We start from the raw sequence: 18,367 nt of genomic DNA, 5'->3' as shown, positions 1-18,367 counted from the left end.
TATTTTATTTAAAAAAAATTTATAGGAAAAAATGGATGAATGTTAATAGTAATAATAATTAAAATATGTTATTTGGTAGAAATATCTTATTGATGAAATACATGTAAGATATAAAGTAGATACAAAGAGACGTCACTACTGAAAAAAAATCCAACTACATGGCAAATCACCAGTATCAACACTAAGTGCTGAGTTTCGAGGTACTTTTAGGCTACGACCCGCTAGTAAAATTGGTCGGATAAATAATCGGGTCCATTTTTTATATAATTATTACACATCAATTACAATTCATTAATAAATAATATTATAAATACACAATAAACTAAAAAATTTCACATAAAAACGTTACAAAAACAACAGAGTAATGTTTTAAAATTTAATCTAAAAATAATACTAATTATTAATAATGAATTTAATTAACGATCAGGTTTTTTTATATTTGTTACTAGAGGAATTTCGGCTTTCCTGATCCACTCAATTGACAATTTTCTGGGTTCTATTCTTCCGCATGAGTGATTACATGTGGATTAATAATCCTAATATCGCATCATTTTATATGCGCACTGCAATACCATAGATTAATTGAATATAATCTAATTATCTGAATCATATGAAAAAATCGCCGTCACTACAGTCGGATTCCATTATCTCGGAACTTCCCCTCAATCCTGACCTTCACTACGAGCTACGCTGTCTCTTACCCGATGCTAAACACTTGTAAGTGTGTGTGTATATTTGTATATTCATCATGTATGTGATGTAAGAGCACATGCGTGTAGTTTACTCTTTAAAGGAGAAATGGCATTCGATAAGTCAGAATTTCTGCTCCTCCATAGACTAACTGTCCGAGTTAATGGAGTTCGACTGTATTTGCATCAACTTTACTGATGAGCCCAGCAAATATATTCAGGATAAAACCGTTTCTATAATAATATGATTATATTCAATTAATGTATGATATTGAAATATGATACCGAAGTTAGCTGAGGTCTAATAATTTTTGGATTTTTTTAAAAAACGATAAATTATAAAAAAAAAATATTTTAAAAAATTGCATCTATAGTTTGTTAAATTTTCTACATGTGCATATTTTTTTTTGTAATAGATTAAAAAAAAAAGTCCGAAAATTATTAATTGTCTGTTAACTTCAGGATCATATTGCAGGGCGTATATAAAATAATGTGACATTAGGATTATTAATTCACAGGTAATCACTCATGCGAAAGAATAGAATCCAGAAAATTCTGTCACTTGAGTAGATCAGGAAGCCACAATTCCCTTAATAACAAAAATAATAATAATCTTAATCATGTGATTATCAAATGAGTATAAATTTTCTTAAATTTTAATTTATTCTACTTGTTATGGAATGCTCTTAGGAATGATCGAGGCCTTGTTTAAAAAATTTAAGTCATGCATAAAAATTGTCGCTTTATAAAAGGTGAAAAATTATATAAAATTTAAGTTTTTGGCACCTCGTTGGTTAAATGGAGCAGGTGTTACATTAAATGCTCGATGACAATTAACGGCAGACATATACAATTAAAATTATTGTCCGGATGTTAAATGAAATCGGAGCATTTGCAGGATATTGTAGCACCAGATTTAAATTACATTACTCTCAACACACAGTGTTCCAATAAAAATTACAATCCATCACTAAAAATGTCATAATTTTTTTCATTTAATTATTCAAATAATGCATTCATACTAATAAAAAAATATATACCGTAGAAAAATTGTATTAATATTAATTATTGAGATTAAGAAAGTATCGCGATCGCAAAAATAATTGTTATTATCAGCAGTGTAAAGTATATAAAAATTTTATAAATCGGATTACATTTTAAATAACTTTAAGTATCTATAAGTTACATATCATTATTATTATTATTATAATTTATTTCCCAGCCAATCTGTGTCTAGAGACACGAAAAATTCCTCGACATGATCATATTTTATTTGCTATTTAAGTGACAGTCTCTTGATCAATCCTTTTATTAAAGACTTAAAAATCGATATGGTTTTTTGTCTTTCAATTATTTCTTCACAAAACAAATAAAATTACTGGATGCTTAATTACAGTAGTGTGTAAAGAAGTATTGCATATCATCACTATCTTAATTAATAATAATAATAATAATAATAGTCATTAATTAATATAAATATCAATAGATTTAATAATAATAATAATAATAATTCATTTCATATTATGACTTATGTGCGTTCGGTTTTAAGAAGAATATTTTTTTATTTATTCTTCAGTTTAATTATTTAAAAACAAAATATCTTATCAATTGAGTATTATTATTTATCAATAATATTTACTTGACAATTTTTATTGCCAATTGAATTTCCTTTATATTTTTTTTTACTTTGCTAATTAAAAAATTTTTAGTTAAAAAGTATAAAAATTTTAGTATCAATTTTCTTATTATTTTGTTTGTTTTTTTTTTTTTTAATTTTTTTATTTTAAAGACAAGATTAATATAGACAAAGACGAAGATGAAGAAGAAAAAATACGACTACTTTGGCGAAATATTATTGCTCAAAAGTAAATCGCCTACTCGCCTCTATATAAATCTACAATTATAATAATGTAATTATAATACTAAAATTTTAGTATCAATATTACGTACGATAGACAATATGGTCTTTTAAAAAATACAATCAATATTAATAATATTAATAATAATTTAAAAAAAAATCATTCCAGACTAGAGCTATCACGCGTTGCTATTTAAAAACGCACAATAATAATAATTAATTGAGTAAATAGTATTGTCGAGCTCGCAGTTATTTTTAAGGAATTGATTTTTTTCTTTTTTTAAAGACAAAATTTACAACGTGTAGCACGAGCTCTAATTGCAATTTAAATAAATATATGGCAAAAAAAATTTTATGTTCTATTAAATAGCACAAAATTAATAGCCAGTTTTGTTAATTAAAATTAATTATTTAATTAGTTAATAATAATCGTCGTGGATTGGCGCATTATTTAATATTTAGTACTTAATGATCCAGACAATGGCGTAGTATTGAATACTTTTGTTATGAAAATATGAAACAAGAGAAATAACATAAGTTGAATAAAGTAATTGTATGGCTTAGCTCTGGTGAGCCAAATGGCTGTGTCTTGCACACGATCGCAGCTTTATTTGCACATTCAAAATAATCTTGAAGCGGTGAATTTATGAAAATTGCTTTAATCGTCCTAAAAAAAAAAAAATGGGTTCATATATGAGCAGGAGGATTTAATAAATTGATAGGGGAGGAAGGGAGGGAGAGAGCGAGTGAGTGAGTGATGTAAATATACATGTGCACTTTGAAAACTAGCAGACATGAAAAATGCATGAAGCGAATACGTACCCATTCGTGCTCGTCGACTCCCTCCATGTGATCCTGCTCCAGTGAACACTGAATCATGTCACCGACCATGTTGCTCATATTTTTTTGGATCTACCACACAAGTATAGCACACACGATACACTCAAGACAATAGTTCATTTAAATATTACATCGTTTATAAATAATAAAACTCTTTATTGCAAGTAGAAGATTTACTTTTTAATTAAAACGACGATTCAAAAATATCATGCGTTGTAAATAAGTTAATTTAAATGATAATATTTACCTCATCTTGTTTCGCTTTTATTAAATCTTGGTTCCATCCCATTCTTGTTAATGATTGCGATGATACTGAAAATTGTGAGGTTTGTTTTGCTGAAATTGGTGCTGTGACAACTCCCTGTCCTTGATTTTCCGTTACTGTAATTATCAAAATTTTTTTAGTGAATAAAGTAATTATTAATATTAATGAGTATTATGGACAATTAATTGATTAATTGTCCATAATACCCGAGATAAACTTAGATATTATTTTTTTAATTGTTAAATACTTACAGCAGTCCATTCCAGGTGGTTTTAAACTTATCCTCGGTGCTTGTTTATTGGCACCACTGAACCATTCAGTAGAAGTGAGTGTAGGATTCCAAGTAACCCGGGTTGGTGGGAAGAGATCGTCCTGGAAGAGCTCGCTCTTGATTCGCGGGACAGTGAAGCTCAAAGGCTCAATGGTATTATTCGTGAGTCTGAGTGCTGAAGCGAATTCGACACTTGGTATGTCGCATTTATTTTTCGGAAGAAATGACAGTCCCTGATGAAGACTAGCACAGCGATGGTGACTCAGTGGACAGCAGTAGGGAGCCTCTTCAGTAATTTCAAATGTGTAGATTGTCGAGTCGCCGCGTCCTGTTAGGAATAAAGTTGAACTGTCTTCGTCGTAAAACGGCATTAAAATTGCCGGTGATACATCCAATCCTACAGTATTCAATGGGGAGTTTAATTTATCAGCTTTGAAAATCATTATTTGCCGCTCGGATACTTTGTCAAAGCCAATGACGACGAGAAAACGCCCGTCTAGAGCCCAAACAACTCGTGCGCCTCGTGTGCCAACAGGTCCTTTGCCCTCGTTGATGGCCGTCTCGCTTGCGCGCGGCTTGTAAACCCTCAGTTTACCATCTTTGCATGCTGTCGCGAGATACTGCCCGCAAGGAGACCACGCGAGACTGAAAATCTGATCAGTGTGTCCAGTTAGAGTGATTTTAGCGGCGGCTGCACTCGTAGAAAGAGGCTCTAGATCCCATAGTTTGACAGTCGTGTCATAAGAAGCCGAAGTTAAGACACCTGCAGCCAGTGGATGAAATTTAATAAGATAAATTTTGTCTGAGTGCGCTTCAATGGTGTATTTAGGTTCGTTTGTCGGTTCAATTAATCCACCGACCGGTATCTCCCACAGTCTGATAATACCGTCGTCACAAGCAACAGCGAGTCTCTGATTGTCGAATGGATCCCACTGGAAATCCATAATACTTGCACCATGTACTAAAGCTGGCATAACGCCATCTGGAAGTCTTCCAGTTTTTTTCAGCTCCAATACTGCAATTTTACCTCCCGGACCACTTAGCGGCACGGCTACACGGTCAGAGTTGGCATGAAAACCATCGCATTCACCAGAAATCTGTCGACTAATATTACGAATGTTTTCAATGTGCGTCGATTTATGACCCGGCGTTCCCTTTAAATGCCGGAATTTCGATACACGACCAAATACCGTTGACGTTCTTTTGGGTGTTGGTGTTGAGATAGGTTCTGGTTTTTCTAAACGTGGATCCATACTCTGCTGCCGTAACATTGGTACTATTTTTTTAACGTCATCTTCTTTGATTACGTCGCTCTTTGTTTTGAATGAGTCTCTTCTCCTTAGTGCCGTTGGTGAACCCATGGCTTTTTCCGCAAGATTGCCATCAGTCACCGAGACAGATCGACTTTCATACAATCTTCGTCTTTCAGCAATTGAATTTCTGTTAGCACCTCCACGCTCAAGACTTCCCGGCTGCTCTTCACTCTCAGGCGACTCATCTTTTACTTTTGTCTCAAACAGTTTACGTCGTTCAGCAGTACTAGGTGTCTTTGGTTTATAACCCGAGTCACTGGAGTTTGCATCTTCCTCCATAGAACTACTTGAGTCACTCTTCCCATTCTCCGTTTCCTTGATTCGTTCATTGTCATAAGTCGGTGATTTATCAGAGTCTGTGATCACATTTGCGTCTGAACAAGCGTTCGTATCTGCTGTTGTGTAACCATTGCTATCAGTACTTGGTGCTACCGGAACTGAAAACACCTTGTCAAATGAAAACTCCTGGCTACCTGACTTAGCTTGGAAGGGTTTTGGCCCCAGTCTTGGCTGCAAAAAGAAAAAAAAGCATATAAACTCATAAATCATATACATTTTTAAACTTAACAATAATTCTAAACTATTATCTACTTATAGTTAATATTCATAAACACTATTATTAAATCTAAGAGTGACGTTTCCTTCGAACCTTGTAGCCTCCAACCATATTAGGATTAACAGACGTGACAACGGAGCCAGTACTCGGCGAAGTTCTAGGACGTGCGACAGGTTTGGGCTCTTCCTCAGAAATACTATTTGCGCGAGAAGATCTCGGCAGTGGTTTAGGAGGCACTGATTGCCCATTTAGTATCTTCCCTTTTATATCTTCATCCGTATCAGATTTGACAGGCGGTTGTTGTTGCTGCTCAATTCTCTCCGGCTCATACTCGATTTTTTTATTCTTCTCCTTCTCCTTATCTTTTTCCCTTTCCTTTTCCTTTTCCTTATCTTTATCTTTATTATCCTTCTCCCGTTCTTTCACGCGATCTTTTTCCACTTCCTTTTCCTTCTTCTCGGTCTTCTCCCGCTCCTGTATGATTGACTGTATCTTGGACGACTGTACAAAACCTTTCGGCGTCGAGTGCAGGCTCTTAGCGGCCTTAGCATTCTCTATTTTTATTTCCTGTTGTGTTTCTTTCAGCGACGACAGATTTCCTTTGTGTATCTAATGAATATGATCAAGTTGTTTTCATTTTTTTATTTTATTTACATAACATTTTTTTTTTTCAAGCCCATCATCTCAAAACACAAAAGCTCGCTAATTAAGTCCACTAAGCCGTTGCAAAACTTACAGTACCAAAAAAACTTGTCATTATCACACTAATATATACAAATACAAATACATATACATATATATTTATTTACATAGCAAATTAAATATCAATAAATAATAATAAAAATAATCAAATGATAGATAAATAAATTGAAGAGAAATTGCACAATAGTCGATCGCAATAAAAAAATTCCAACGTGCCAAGAATAAATAACTTATCCGCACAACTTGGATTATTAAAATTTTTTAATAAAGTAATAACGCACAAGTCGGTGGTCTGAAATATTTAAAACAATAATGCACATAAACGTGAGCAATAAATCGTAGGTGAATAAGAAAATGAATAAATCATCAGTCATCACATTAAAATAAAACCAACATATCTACTAGGTGTAATTAAATAATAAGTAATCTAATACATAAATAATATCTATAAAATCTACTTAAGACACGAACATTAATTATTAAAAATAAATAATTAAATAAATGAATGAATGAGTAAATTACTTACCATTATCGGTTCTTCTCCTTTGGCGCGTTTCGCTGGATCTAAAGATATTTTAGGAACTGGAGCATTGTGACCTTTAATCCAAGCCTCGGCAGTATTTTGAGCAAGACAACCAGCGGTATCAGGATATATGTCACCGTGGAAATCTCTGTATGTCTATAAATAATAAGATAAATAAATAACGTGATAAGACGATCGATTTAAGTTTATTTAAAGCAGAGATAGACTTAAGTCTTGATGACATTTAATTTAATAAAAGTACTGACCTTACGTGGCACTTGATACATAATAGGAATAACCATATTGGAAGTGAGCTGCAGCACTCGATTGACTTCAGCTTGCATAACATTCAAAGCCCGCTTGGGAACTAGAGAGACTCCCTTGGTCTGTTCTCCGCTGTGTCTTATTCCTTCGACTAAAAATGGATCCTTGTCGGTGACCTCGAGGTACATTATCGTGGTGTCACCTTTGCCAGCGAGGAAAAGCATGTTTGTGTCAGGATCAAACAACGGCATGAGTATTCCGGTGCTGCAGTCCAGCTCTAGAGTCTTAACCGGGTCATTTAAATTCCTGAGATCGCGTATAAATACTTGTCTGAGTCTAGCGGCGTCGAATCCCGTTGTCAAGAGTCGGTCACCGTTGCCCAGCCAGACGATCCTTGAGTCCTTGATACTCTGGTGGCTTGAGGACATTTGGACAATGGACTTACTGGCACGCGGATCTATTATTCGCACTTGTTTGTCTTTGCACGACGTTGCCAATAGACTTCCGTCATACTTCCAGCTCAAAGACTGTATCACATCAGCGTGCTCATTGTTTGAGAATAATTCTTGCTGGGAAATAACATCCCACAGTGATAAATTTGTATAGGATACTGTTGTCAATAGATGCTCAGCAGTGGGATGCCAGCGCACCACTTCAACTCGTCTTTGACGGTGTGAAAAAGTGCACTCGGGATTGCACAGCGATTCTTCTAAACCCGCTTCTGGAATGTGCCATAATTTAACAAGACAATCTTGGGACCCAGTTGCCAGTAGTCCGTCATGAAATGGCGAAAAGTCCATGTCTGTTACTGTGTCCGCGTGAGCATGAAGTAATGGCATTGTTTTACTTTTTCTACCACAATCTTCCAATGGCAAAACTGCCAAACTTGATCCTAAAATAGATAATTCATTTGAGTAAATAATTAAATTATAAATTATAAGCAGTAATATAATATAATTATTTACCATTATGATCAACATTAAATGCCATAAAGGCAGCAGAAGCCGCAATATTGTTGCCATAAGTTTGATATGAACCCACGCAAATGTCCCTAATACATGCCTCAGGCTTCGGGACAATTGGTGTCGCATTTTTATACTTGGAAGCCTTGAATCTCCAAGCCATCTTGCATTAGTAAACTCAAGTAGACCCACTGATCTTACTTTAACTCATGTAATCTGCAATAAAAAAATAACAATTAATCACTCATTCACTTAAATCTTCCTCCGTTTCTCAGATAAAAAAAAAAACAATGTACTACTACCGCACTTAATACCAAAACCATTTATTTAATACTCAATAAAATTGTTTTTTATTATAAAACTAAGTATGATGGATGTTGTAATTTAATTTAAAAGTGTTACTCAGTAAATATTAAATTAAATTGACAGCGGATTAAAAGTCAACTCGATCGCCGGTTACATGAACAGTAAAAAAAACAAGCCCAATTATTTACACACAATATTAACAAATAAATATAAAACATTTAACATGACTACTCGAGTACCAATTATTGGCATGCCAGTCTCTATGGAGTTACAGTATTCAGAGACGTCACGCAATCAAAATTTTTTTCTCCAATTACAAACAAAACTGAAGGGAAAATTCTAAAGATAAAATTTAAAAAATGTAAGAAATTAAATAAATAAAATAAAGTGACGATAATTGTTAGCTTGTAAATGGCTGGTTTTTTATTTAGTAATAAAAAAAAATTTGAAACTAAATATGAACAGTGAATTATGTGGATACATACAGCACGCAACAGACAACAGACAATGAGAATAGATACCACTGGGAGCTGGGAGCTGGGAGATTGTCTAGTAACGTTAAAAAGACACAACAAAATGATGTCGCGTAAGCAACAGTAGCCTCAGTAACCAGCAGGAGAAGCAAACCAGGGTCGAGGGTGTTTTACCGTAACATAAAGCTGTGCATGACTAATATTATTCGGGGGTGAGGCTTTTGCTACCCCACCCTCTGCCTACTCGCTTCTTTACTCGGGGGTTCGGTGTCGGGGTAAAACTCAAACTTGGTTATAAACGATATACCTTCACTATCTACAATCTACAGTAAAACTAAACTACGTACTCATATATATATGTATATATGTACTTTTTTTTTTTTACTTACTATGTACTACCAAAAGTAATTGATTTATTTATTTATTTGATTAAGTAATTATACTTACTGATTGTATTAATGAGTATGATTGTCACTATTGCTGATAACTGTTTGGTAACTGAGTGATAAAAATATAATATATTTTAAAAGTTAAGTATAAACACGATAGTTGCAGTGACAGCGTCGCGTATGACAGCCGGAAAAGAGAACCCTCCCCGTAGTGTCTGGCTTTGTCGTACTTATCGTTCATGTCCAGCGTCTCTCTCGCCCCACCCTCGTCGTGCTCGTTGTTCATCGTGATACTGTACAATGCATGTACACATACATTTATATGTGTATATATATATATATCTATACATAAATGTGTGGAAATGTAAAGCTTTTGACGGATAATGTACCGACTGACGAACTATTAATCAATACGCAAGCGCGTTATTTAAAATGTTTTACTGTATTGGGTAAAAATATTTATTTTACAATATATTTTTTGTATATTTTTAGTCTTTTATTAACGCTAATTGCAGCAATGGCATTACTCTGAGTGATGATAAGTCCGCAAGGATGGCCTGGAAATTTTATCATTTTTTTTTATCGCTGTAAAATACTTTGTATTGAGTGTGGATGTAGCAGACGTGACAGTTCATAAATTTTATGTAAATAAATATATTAATTAAAATAATAAAAGTGTCAGCTACATCTACACTTATCGATATTAATTATAACTACCTCAACATTTACTAGATTATTAACTTGTAAAAGATTTTCTTTTCTGAAACTGAGGATTGTTACGGCAAGTAGTGGAATTATTTCTAATGAATCGTATCCTAAGATAAGATCCCATAGATAAAGTAATTGTTCTGGTGGTAAATGTCCACTGAAGCCTCTCATTAACCATTTAAAGACAATTTTTACTCTGTAATAAATTCATTTATTGGGTAGGAGTTAATTACTTGATAAATTAACTGGCAGGTTTAAATAAAAAATACGTACGGTTGTATTTTCATGTTTCTAAAATGGGCCCATAGCTGGGGTTCATGGCACTGAAGTAATCTCTCAAACAATAAAGACAGAGCGACTATTCCCTGCTCATGACTGGAGACGGTGTGAAGTCTTAGCCAGTATCGCAGGTAGAATGCACGAAAAGTGTAGTACATTGCGCAAGGGTCATCGTACAGGTAGCAAAATGGTGTTGCGTACATAGTGAACCCATGAAAAGGAATTACGCCACTTGGAGGAAAGACCAGAGTGTTTTCTAGAGCTGCTGGTTTCCCTTGGAGAATTGCGTGAATAACTTGCCCACCTGCACTTCTGTCATTCGTCACTGGCGCCAGGACCTCTGAGTCTCGGGAAAAACACAACATTGTTTTGTAAAGGACATCTTCAAAGACAAAGTACTGATCGTCGTTACTTGCTGTTAGTTGTACGTCTTTTATTATTAATTTGTCAACCATAATGTCGTACTGTAAAACTAGTTCTTTCAATTCTTCATAGTACTTCCGGTCCTACAATTTATTTATTAATGATGTTAGTAATGATTATTAGTTATGACTCAAATTTATTTGTTGACAAACGTACGGTATCTTTGACAACTGATCCCAGCACCAGAGACCAAAGACGACCGCGAAGAGCTCTAGGTGCTCCGCGTTTCAAAAATTCTTGTGCTATGGGCGCATGATTACTACTGATAACTTTTTCACCGAAATCAGTACGTTCTGCTTCGAGATTTATAAAATTTCCTACTGCTGGCATATCATTATTGACACCTAGCAAAGCAACTCCTTGAGATAATTCTGCGTACGCTGCTCTCTAGAAAATTACCGCATTATTTAATCCTTAATAATCAATTAGCAATTAATAAACCGATGATTAATTATTACCAATTGTTCTAAAGTTTTCACACGAATCTGAATGTGACTGAATTCCCATTTCGGTTCATTGGTTTGTTTCTTTACCGTTGGATCATGAACACTGAAAAGTACTTCCAGGAAGTCTTTTGGAGCATACAGCGGGCGATATGATGACAAATCTATCGAATAATTTGAATTAATATTATAAATAACTAAATAAATAAATAATATGTTAACACACCAACATCATAAGTACTCAATTCATTCCACTTGTCAGATAGCTCCTCTCTATCAGCACTAGGACGTATTCTTGCCAAAGGTACATTCAGTTCATTGCACATTGAATTTAACGATTTGTGTATTCGTCTCTCCCATTGTATTTGCGCTTTTTTTAAATAATTTAAATCTACATTTGATGATTTTATTTCAGTCGTCGATTGTAGTGGGCCCTGCAATCAGAAATCTAGTGTTAGTCATAATAATTTGATCGATTTTTCAGAAATTTTGTCAGGTATCAATTTAAATCTCCCGAATAAGAACCTAAAGGAAAATAGATTCTTAGAAATTCCATACAAAACAGTCTGAGAAGTAGCATTTTTAAATTAATTAATGACAACTCAAAATTAGCACATTTTTTTGGTGAGTCTCTAAACGCATTCAAAAAGTCAATTCAAGTGGAAATGGAAAATAGAGTGAAAACTTAGTCCAATAATTAAACTATATGACTGTCCGTTTATTTCTTTTTTGGATTATTTGTTTTTTTTTTTTATTCGCACCGTGATAACGCGTATAAATATTAGAAAATTTTGTTATCATTAATTACTGAAGTTAACAGGAAATTAACAAATTACGGTTTTTTTTTAAATCAATTAAAAAAATAAAACTAAGAATATGCACATGTAGAAAATAAAAAAACTGTAGGTGCAATTTCTTAAAATATTTTTTATTTATAATTTATCGTTCTGAAAAAAATCAAAAAATGATTAGACGTCGGCCAAATTCAGTATCATTATTATTAAAGCATAAAATTGATTAATAATTTAAAAGATAAATAATTAAGCAATAATTTATATTGAATACCTGAGCTCGTGTCAAATGAAATACAGTATTTCTTATCTCTGTTTCAACACCATTATTTTTTAATGCCTCAAGTAGTGTAGTTTTAAAATTATCCTTTCTGACTGCTGACGAAGCAACAATTCTCTGTTATTAAAATTAAATTAATTGACAAATTAATCATTTAACTCAGTATGTTTCGTAAATTACCTGAATTTCATTGTATAAATTTTTATAATTACTCATACATTGAACTTCTTTAGTTAATTTTTTAGCCGTTTTATCAATATCATCTGTTTTTATCATAACTTTTTGCTTTAAATAATAATTTAATTAAATAATTAAATAGTAGAGATAAGAAATAATTTTAATAATAATAATAATCGAAGATAAGATCGTGAATATCGGCGCCATTTGTAAATAAAAAATTATTCCCGGGTTATTATATACAATACAAAAAGTAATGCGCATACTCGATCTATTTTTTATAAGACAATCGAAATATCGGTTGTCAATTAATCGATATCTCGAATCCTCGATTTGATGGCCGCTTCCAGCTGCTGCGGCGACATCTTGTGGCCGAAAATTTTATAACCTATAAAAAAAAAGTAAATATTATTGCGGCATAATTTACAAAATTAAAAATTCAAAGAGCTTCAAATACTACTTTTATATTACCATACTGATAATTCAACTTTTAAAAGACTTTGCCGCGAAATATGAGTGTAATTATTACAATACAGCAATAAAATTACTCAGGAGAGTCTGCTTTCGCAAATTGTTTGCAGAGCGCGCCACTTACGCGTTTCCGGTGCGCAGAAATATTCACATCAGTTGAATTATTGTAAAATATTATTGTCAAATGTAAGTTCATAATTGTTTCGATGTCTAACTATAAGCGTGTTAACTTTAAAAAATTTATAAATTAGTGTATTATTTAAAATAATAAATAACCCGCCATATTGGACCCAGTTGGGTCCCGCCAAAATTTCAAACGCGCAGTAGCTGAAATCGAGATATTCTATCGAGATTTATCTCGGTGTAAAAACGGAAGCCGTCGTCTTGTGTTGGTTGATCTTAGAATCCTGTAATACCTTGACTAGATGTTAATTTATCACGTATTCCGGGACTCGCGATAAATATATTAGTTTATACTTTTTTTAAATAACAGATATAACATATATACACATAAACACATAGTTCAGTATTACGTGACACACATAACCTCCATTGTTTCATTGGTGTGTCGTGTGTTTAAATCAATTCTGTGAGTAAGCTCATATATATCTCGTACATAATCATAATATATATGTATATTTTAAATATATGTATATTGTGAATAAATAGGGCCCTGAATAATGTCGCGGGTCTACGTTGAAATGGAACTAGCACTTTTCTCAATGATGAAGTACTGAACAACGACTTTACAGTGACTTGGGCGGTAAAACATCACTCATCATCAACATACATCATCAATTACTCCACTTACTATGCAATAAGATATATATAGATCTAGATCTAGACGTTATTTTTTTATTTTATTTTATTTAAAAATATCGGCATGGATATTTCGAGTTTACTTGAAGTGCAAGTCAATGAAGGTCAGGCATCAGCAGATCTTTCATCAGGTTTGCGTATTATTATTATTCACTTTCTTCTTACAACCAGTAAATGCTATTTTTTTTAGCCGAACTTGTTTTAGTCTGCTCCGTTTTTTATTTATGAAGATGTATAGAATGTTTATTTATTGCAATGACATTTGTTTAACTGATGATTAACATCATCACACTGCATTTATATTTAAAAAAATTTTATTACTCAATTGCTTTCAAGTTATTAATTATAGCCGTTCAATTGTTTGTGGATATTTATTAATTACAAAAAAAACAGCAGACAATAAGTTATTAATTTCTTTATAATAATGAGAGCGAGAGTGCCGCCAATGACTGAGTCATTTACCTCATCAATGAAAATGAAATTTTTTAAATTTATACCAGACTAAAAAACATTACGTATTTTTATAATTTTTTAAATAATCTCTCATTTGTTTGGAAAAATTTAAGGCCACTTTTTTAAATCGATATATATTTTTTTTTACTAAAAATTATAAACTGGTCTTAAATGAACACAAAATTAATTATAAGCAATTTTTAAATAAACGTAAAAAATTTATCAGTCTACTCTTTTTTCTATCATATTCTTATCAATTATTAATAATTAAAATATTAATTGTTTTATTAAAAAATTGATTAATTATTTGTCTAGATCCTGTGGATAGCAAACCAAAAAATTTTATCCATTTTCGTCCTTCCGAAATAATAACTCCTGAGGAGTCAAAATTTTATCGTCGTATATTTGGAAATGGTAAGTCTCCATTATTAAAAAAATAAATAACTCAATAAAATAAAATGATAATTATTTATTGTTAAAGATGTTGCTCAAGTGCGATTTCGTAGACTTCACTGTACCGCCTGTGATGAACATATAGGGTCAGCACCATGCGATGCATACAATATGCAGGAGCATCCAATGCTCAAGACCTTATTGTGTGCAGCTTGTCGTGAATTTTATGGAGACGGTGATTTCGAACAAGGTATGTCTATTTAATTTGCCAGATTTTTAAATCCATTGGTAGCTTATTTAAACGTAATCATAAAAAATATATGTATATAAAAAAAAAAATCGGGTACAAATGTATATTTGAGAAGATGCGATTGTTTGACATCAGGCGAGGACGCAACGGACATGTTTTGCCGTTGGTGTGCCAATGGTGGAAATCTTTATTGCTGTTCGTACTGCTGTAATACGTTTTGCGACAAATGTATCAAACGTAATTTCGACACAGAGGTACGTGAAAGGATTGAGGAAGACGAAAAATGGAAGTGTTTTGTATGTGATCCTAGAGATCTCTATACACTAAGAGGTGTGTGTCGAGCATTATTACTCCACGTTAAAACAGTCACGAGGTAAGTAATTATTTATTCAAAGCTCCATTCGTTCAATTACCTGAAATAATTTGTAATTTATTTACTATTTTTATTTTGTGACAACTAGGATACTAAAGAGCAACCCAACGATGGCGCAAAAAGACATCGACAGTAAAATGGAGCTGGATGATTCAAAATGTTGTGTTGGTAAACGCACTACTAGACGTAAGCGGCATGTATCTAGTTCTGATGATGATTCTCTTCAAGGAGGTCCTAGTAAAAGAAGTAAAGTCAAAAATGGATCAAGTAAACGACGTAAATCTGCGAGCAAAGATCATAACTATAGTAGTGGTGGTGGTGATAATGATAAATCACCATTTATTTCAAATGGTGCCGCGAGGTTCCTTCCCATTACACCGCGGCATCTTGCCCAGGAACCAGCGGCACCTGGTGGGAGGTCAGCCGCACAAATATCAGATAAAGATGAGCTGCCGGCACCATTGCTGCACTTTGAGCAGACAATGATTGAAGGTGATAGTCAAATATTAGCGAATAAGCCGGCAAATCCAAAAATACCCGAGGCTATTCTTAACAACAGCGCGATTTCACTCAATCCGATACCCAGGAATCTATTCCGCGGTCCGCCTGGTAATATTATCAATCTCCGTCCTATAAAACTAGACTCAGTGCCTCCTGGAGCGACGTTACATCGACTTGCCAGGCTGCCAACGCGACCTAATGCACCGATGGTGACTATTCCTGGGCGTGGTGTGCCGATAACGGCTGCTAACGTTAATCAGTCGCCGAAGACGTTTTTGAGATGTAAAAATTTATCGGCTATTCCGACGACAACTCTAACTGATGCTGCTACTCCAGCTCCAGCAGCTCCCAGTGTCATTGACATCGACAGTGATCCAGAAGAACTTACAGTTGTGCCCCTTAACAGTTCTAATTCTCAGCAGAACTCAAGTAATTCTCCACAGAATTCAAATACTTCCCAGCAAAATAATCAAACATTGAAGGTGATAAATCCTGTAGCTGTCGCGAATCTAGATGCCTCAATAATGGCAGCAGACAACGCGCGAAAGAAAATTTTCGAAGATGTCATTCATCATCCAGTGAAAGAAGTTGATAAAATACTGACTAAAATTCGCAGTAAACTGAGAATTGAATTGAAAAAAGCAGGAGCCAGTCTGATGGACAATGAAGCTCACAATGCGCGGGTTAGATTGAATGCCATTAATCGTTGTGTTCATGAAGCTGTTGATGAACTAACGGCTTTTAATAATACTATTATTCAGCAATATCGGCCTTGGAAGGAGTCTATTATTACCGGCGATCCTATAGACAGTGGAGGTAAAATAGTATTGAAGAAAGGGGAACGCAGTAGTAAATATACGTCGGTTGATATGGAGTGCGAAAGAGACTCTGAGTCTGATGGAGAGTTAGACACCAGTGACGACATTGACGTAGATAATTTATTGGACTTTACTAACAAAATCAGACCATTCGTTGAAAAGGATACGATCAATCGTAGCACCAACACTGAAATAACGACTAAAAGTCAGGGTGTTCAGGTGTACGAGTCTTTCGAAACGAAGGACTACGACAGGTCTATCGGCTACTCATTGCTCATGAGAACGGATTATGACAACGAGAAGCGGAAAGAGGTTTATAAACCGACGGTAATACATGACCAACATTTTGGGAAGTATGAAGAACAATTTATTTTCTATCTGCAACATCTAGAAGATCGCGGCGATGCTGACAGTGACAAAGAAGACGAAGGTCTTATGGATAAAACTTCGCTGACTGATGTAATTGACAAGGATATTGAGAGACAAGAGAAGATGATTGTTGAAGATGAATCGGAAGATACAGCCGCCAAATCTCGAGATGTAGAAACGAGTAAAGTCGATGTCATTGAACTTGTAGAACCTGTTGAGCGAAAAAAAAAATATTCTGCGATAATTGACGATACGGACGCAGGTGTTGGGGCAGAAAAAAATACGGACATCAGCATTGAAGACATCATGTGTCACGAAAACATTGAAGAAGTCAATGCTTGCTGTGATGGTGTGACGAAAGCAAGTGAACCTAAACCAGTAGTTACCGTCAGACCTCCAGTATCTTCATCTCTGGGCATTAAAACCACGAAAGACTGCAATGGTGAGCAGCGTTCGACCTCAGGAGAAAAGGTAACCGCGGAGGAAGATAATGATGTCCTAGTATCGAATGATAAATTACCAGAAGTAAGTGTTGCTGATACTTTACCCGCTGAATCATTAAATGATTCGAGGGAGAGCAACGAAAGCACTAAATTGACAGCGAGTCAAGAAGCCAAACACGAAGAGACTGTGATTGCTGTTAAAACTTTAATTGAAGAGAACAGCGGCGTTGATCAGTATGTTAAGTGGAAAAATAATACTGATGATGATGACGAGTGTATGGTTCTTGAGTAAACGTCATTATATATAATATATATATAGTTTTTTTCGTTGCATCTTTTTAATTGTTTAATTATATTTGATATGGAAATTAAATCTAAATCTAAATTTAATTTTAATTTGATCTATTATCATCTTGCTATTTTTTTTTAATTGAATCGTAATAACTTAAGTTATTATGGTCATGATTATTATTATTATTATTATTATTATTATTATTATTATTATATGTAGGAGTTACTTCTTAGGAACTATTCCGTTATGCATTTTTAATACTTTTGCATAATTCAAGTACTGGCAAATTTTTTGTGTTTAAAATACACATACTGTAAATATTTATAATTCTATAAAATATTATTATTATTATTTTTTTTTTAACTAATGCTAAATTAAAATGTCGTGTTTAAATCGAAAACTCTTTGATACGCTAGTGTAATAAATAAATAAAAACATCCATTACCTTAAAGGAATAATTATTAAAACAAATAAAGAGAACAAAAGCTAACGAGTAATTAAAAATTCGGTAATTTGTCATTAATAATTCTGTCATAAATCAACAATAAATTGTTTATAAGTTATCAATAATAGGTATTAATATTAAATAAATAAATATTGTATAATTGTTTGGTCATGATGATGAAAATAAGAAGCGTATGAAAGAGATAATTTTATTAACGAAACTTATGAA

General features: G+C 33.5%; 3 protein-coding genes across 8 annotated transcripts; 1 reads left to right on the top strand and 2 right to left on the bottom strand.

Moving 5' to 3' along the window:
• Positions 1-64: 64 nt before the first annotated feature.
• On the bottom strand, positions 65-9,642 carry LOC103571285 (coronin-7). 5 transcript variants are annotated; one of them, XM_008549405.3, is made up of 9 exons: positions 9,470-9,642; positions 8,247-8,459; positions 7,284-8,173; positions 7,021-7,173; positions 5,886-6,401; positions 3,904-5,746; positions 3,635-3,768; positions 3,370-3,459; positions 65-3,214 (listed from the first exon to the last, which is right to left on the bottom strand). In XM_008549405.3, exons 2-9 carry the CDS (start codon positions 8,404-8,406, stop codon positions 3,206-3,208), a joined length of 3,795 nt encoding a protein of 1,264 aa, XP_008547627.1. In that variant the 5' UTR covers positions 8,407-8,459; positions 9,470-9,642; the 3' UTR covers positions 65-3,205. The 5 variants fall into 5 exon arrangements, with proteins under 5 accessions (XP_008547627.1, XP_008547628.1, XP_008547629.1 ...); XM_008549406.3 differs by lacking the exon at positions 9,470-9,642 and adding an exon at positions 9,197-9,325; XM_008549407.3 differs by lacking the exon at positions 9,470-9,642 and adding an exon at positions 9,035-9,190.
• A 143-nt stretch (positions 9,643-9,785) lies between these two features.
• On the bottom strand, positions 9,786-13,060 carry LOC103571287 (TBC1 domain family member 19). The gene is made up of 9 exons (XM_008549409.2): positions 12,984-13,060; positions 12,516-12,900; positions 12,330-12,452; positions 11,491-11,698; positions 11,280-11,428; positions 10,978-11,208; positions 10,393-10,904; positions 10,129-10,315; positions 9,786-9,968 (listed from the first exon to the last, which is right to left on the bottom strand). Exons 2-9 carry the CDS (start codon positions 12,609-12,611, stop codon positions 9,900-9,902), a joined length of 1,575 nt encoding a protein of 524 aa, XP_008547631.2. The 5' UTR covers positions 12,612-12,900; positions 12,984-13,060; the 3' UTR covers positions 9,786-9,899.
• Positions 13,061-13,344: 284 nt separating this feature from the next.
• Positions 13,345-18,317, top strand: LOC103571288 (uncharacterized). Of its 2 annotated transcripts, XM_008549412.3 has the most exons (6): positions 13,345-13,572; positions 13,653-13,933; positions 14,571-14,669; positions 14,737-14,898; positions 15,034-15,271; positions 15,360-18,317. In XM_008549412.3, the coding sequence occupies exons 2-6, from the start codon at positions 13,867-13,869 to the stop codon at positions 17,692-17,694; spliced, it is 2,901 nt and encodes a 966-aa protein (XP_008547634.1). In that variant the 5' UTR covers positions 13,345-13,572; positions 13,653-13,866; the 3' UTR covers positions 17,695-18,317. The 2 variants fall into 2 exon arrangements, with proteins under 2 accessions (XP_008547634.1, XP_008547635.1); XM_008549413.3 differs by lacking the exons at positions 13,345-13,572; positions 13,653-13,933; positions 14,571-14,669 and having other exon boundaries at positions 14,819-14,898; positions 15,014-15,271.
• The last annotated feature ends 50 nt before the right edge of the window (positions 18,318-18,367 follow it).

The sequence above is a fragment of the Microplitis demolitor genome, chromosome 1 (assembly GCF_026212275.2).
Source record: "Microplitis demolitor isolate Queensland-Clemson2020A chromosome 1, iyMicDemo2.1a, whole genome shotgun sequence".
Lineage (NCBI taxonomy): Eukaryota > Metazoa > Arthropoda > Insecta > Hymenoptera > Braconidae > Microplitis > Microplitis demolitor.
This window is presented reverse-complemented; position numbering and strand designations above follow the sequence as displayed.

Coding starts and splice junctions, on each gene's coding strand:
- LOC103571285 (XM_008549405.3), bottom strand. CDS start 8,406: ATGGCTTGGAGATTCAAGGCTTCCAAGTATAAAAATGCGACACCAATT. Junction 7,174..7,283: donor TGTATCAAGTGCCACGTAAG/GTCAGTACTTTT, acceptor TATTATTTATAG/ACATACAGAGATTTCCACGG. Junction 6,402..7,020: donor AAGGAGAAGAACCGATAATG/GTAAGTAATTTA, acceptor CATATTCATTAG/ATACACAAAGGAAATCTGTC.
- LOC103571287 (XM_008549409.2), bottom strand. CDS start 12,611: ATGATAAAAACAGATGATATTGATAAAACGGCTAAAAAATTAACTAAA. Junction 12,453..12,515: donor ATTTATACAATGAAATTCAG/GTAATTTACGAA, acceptor TTTTAATAACAG/AGAATTGTTGCTTCGTCAGC. Junction 10,905..10,977: donor GATCAGTTGTCAAAGATACC/GTACGTTTGTCA, acceptor AATAAATTGTAG/GACCGGAAGTACTATGAAGA.
- LOC103571288 (XM_008549412.3), top strand. CDS start 13,867: ATGGATATTTCGAGTTTACTTGAAGTGCAAGTCAATGAAGGTCAGGCA. Junction 13,934..14,570: donor ATCAGCAGATCTTTCATCAG/GTTTGCGTATTA, acceptor TTATTTGTCTAG/ATCCTGTGGATAGCAAACCA. Junction 14,899..15,033: donor AGACGGTGATTTCGAACAAG/GTATGTCTATTT, acceptor GTTTGACATCAG/GCGAGGACGCAACGGACATG.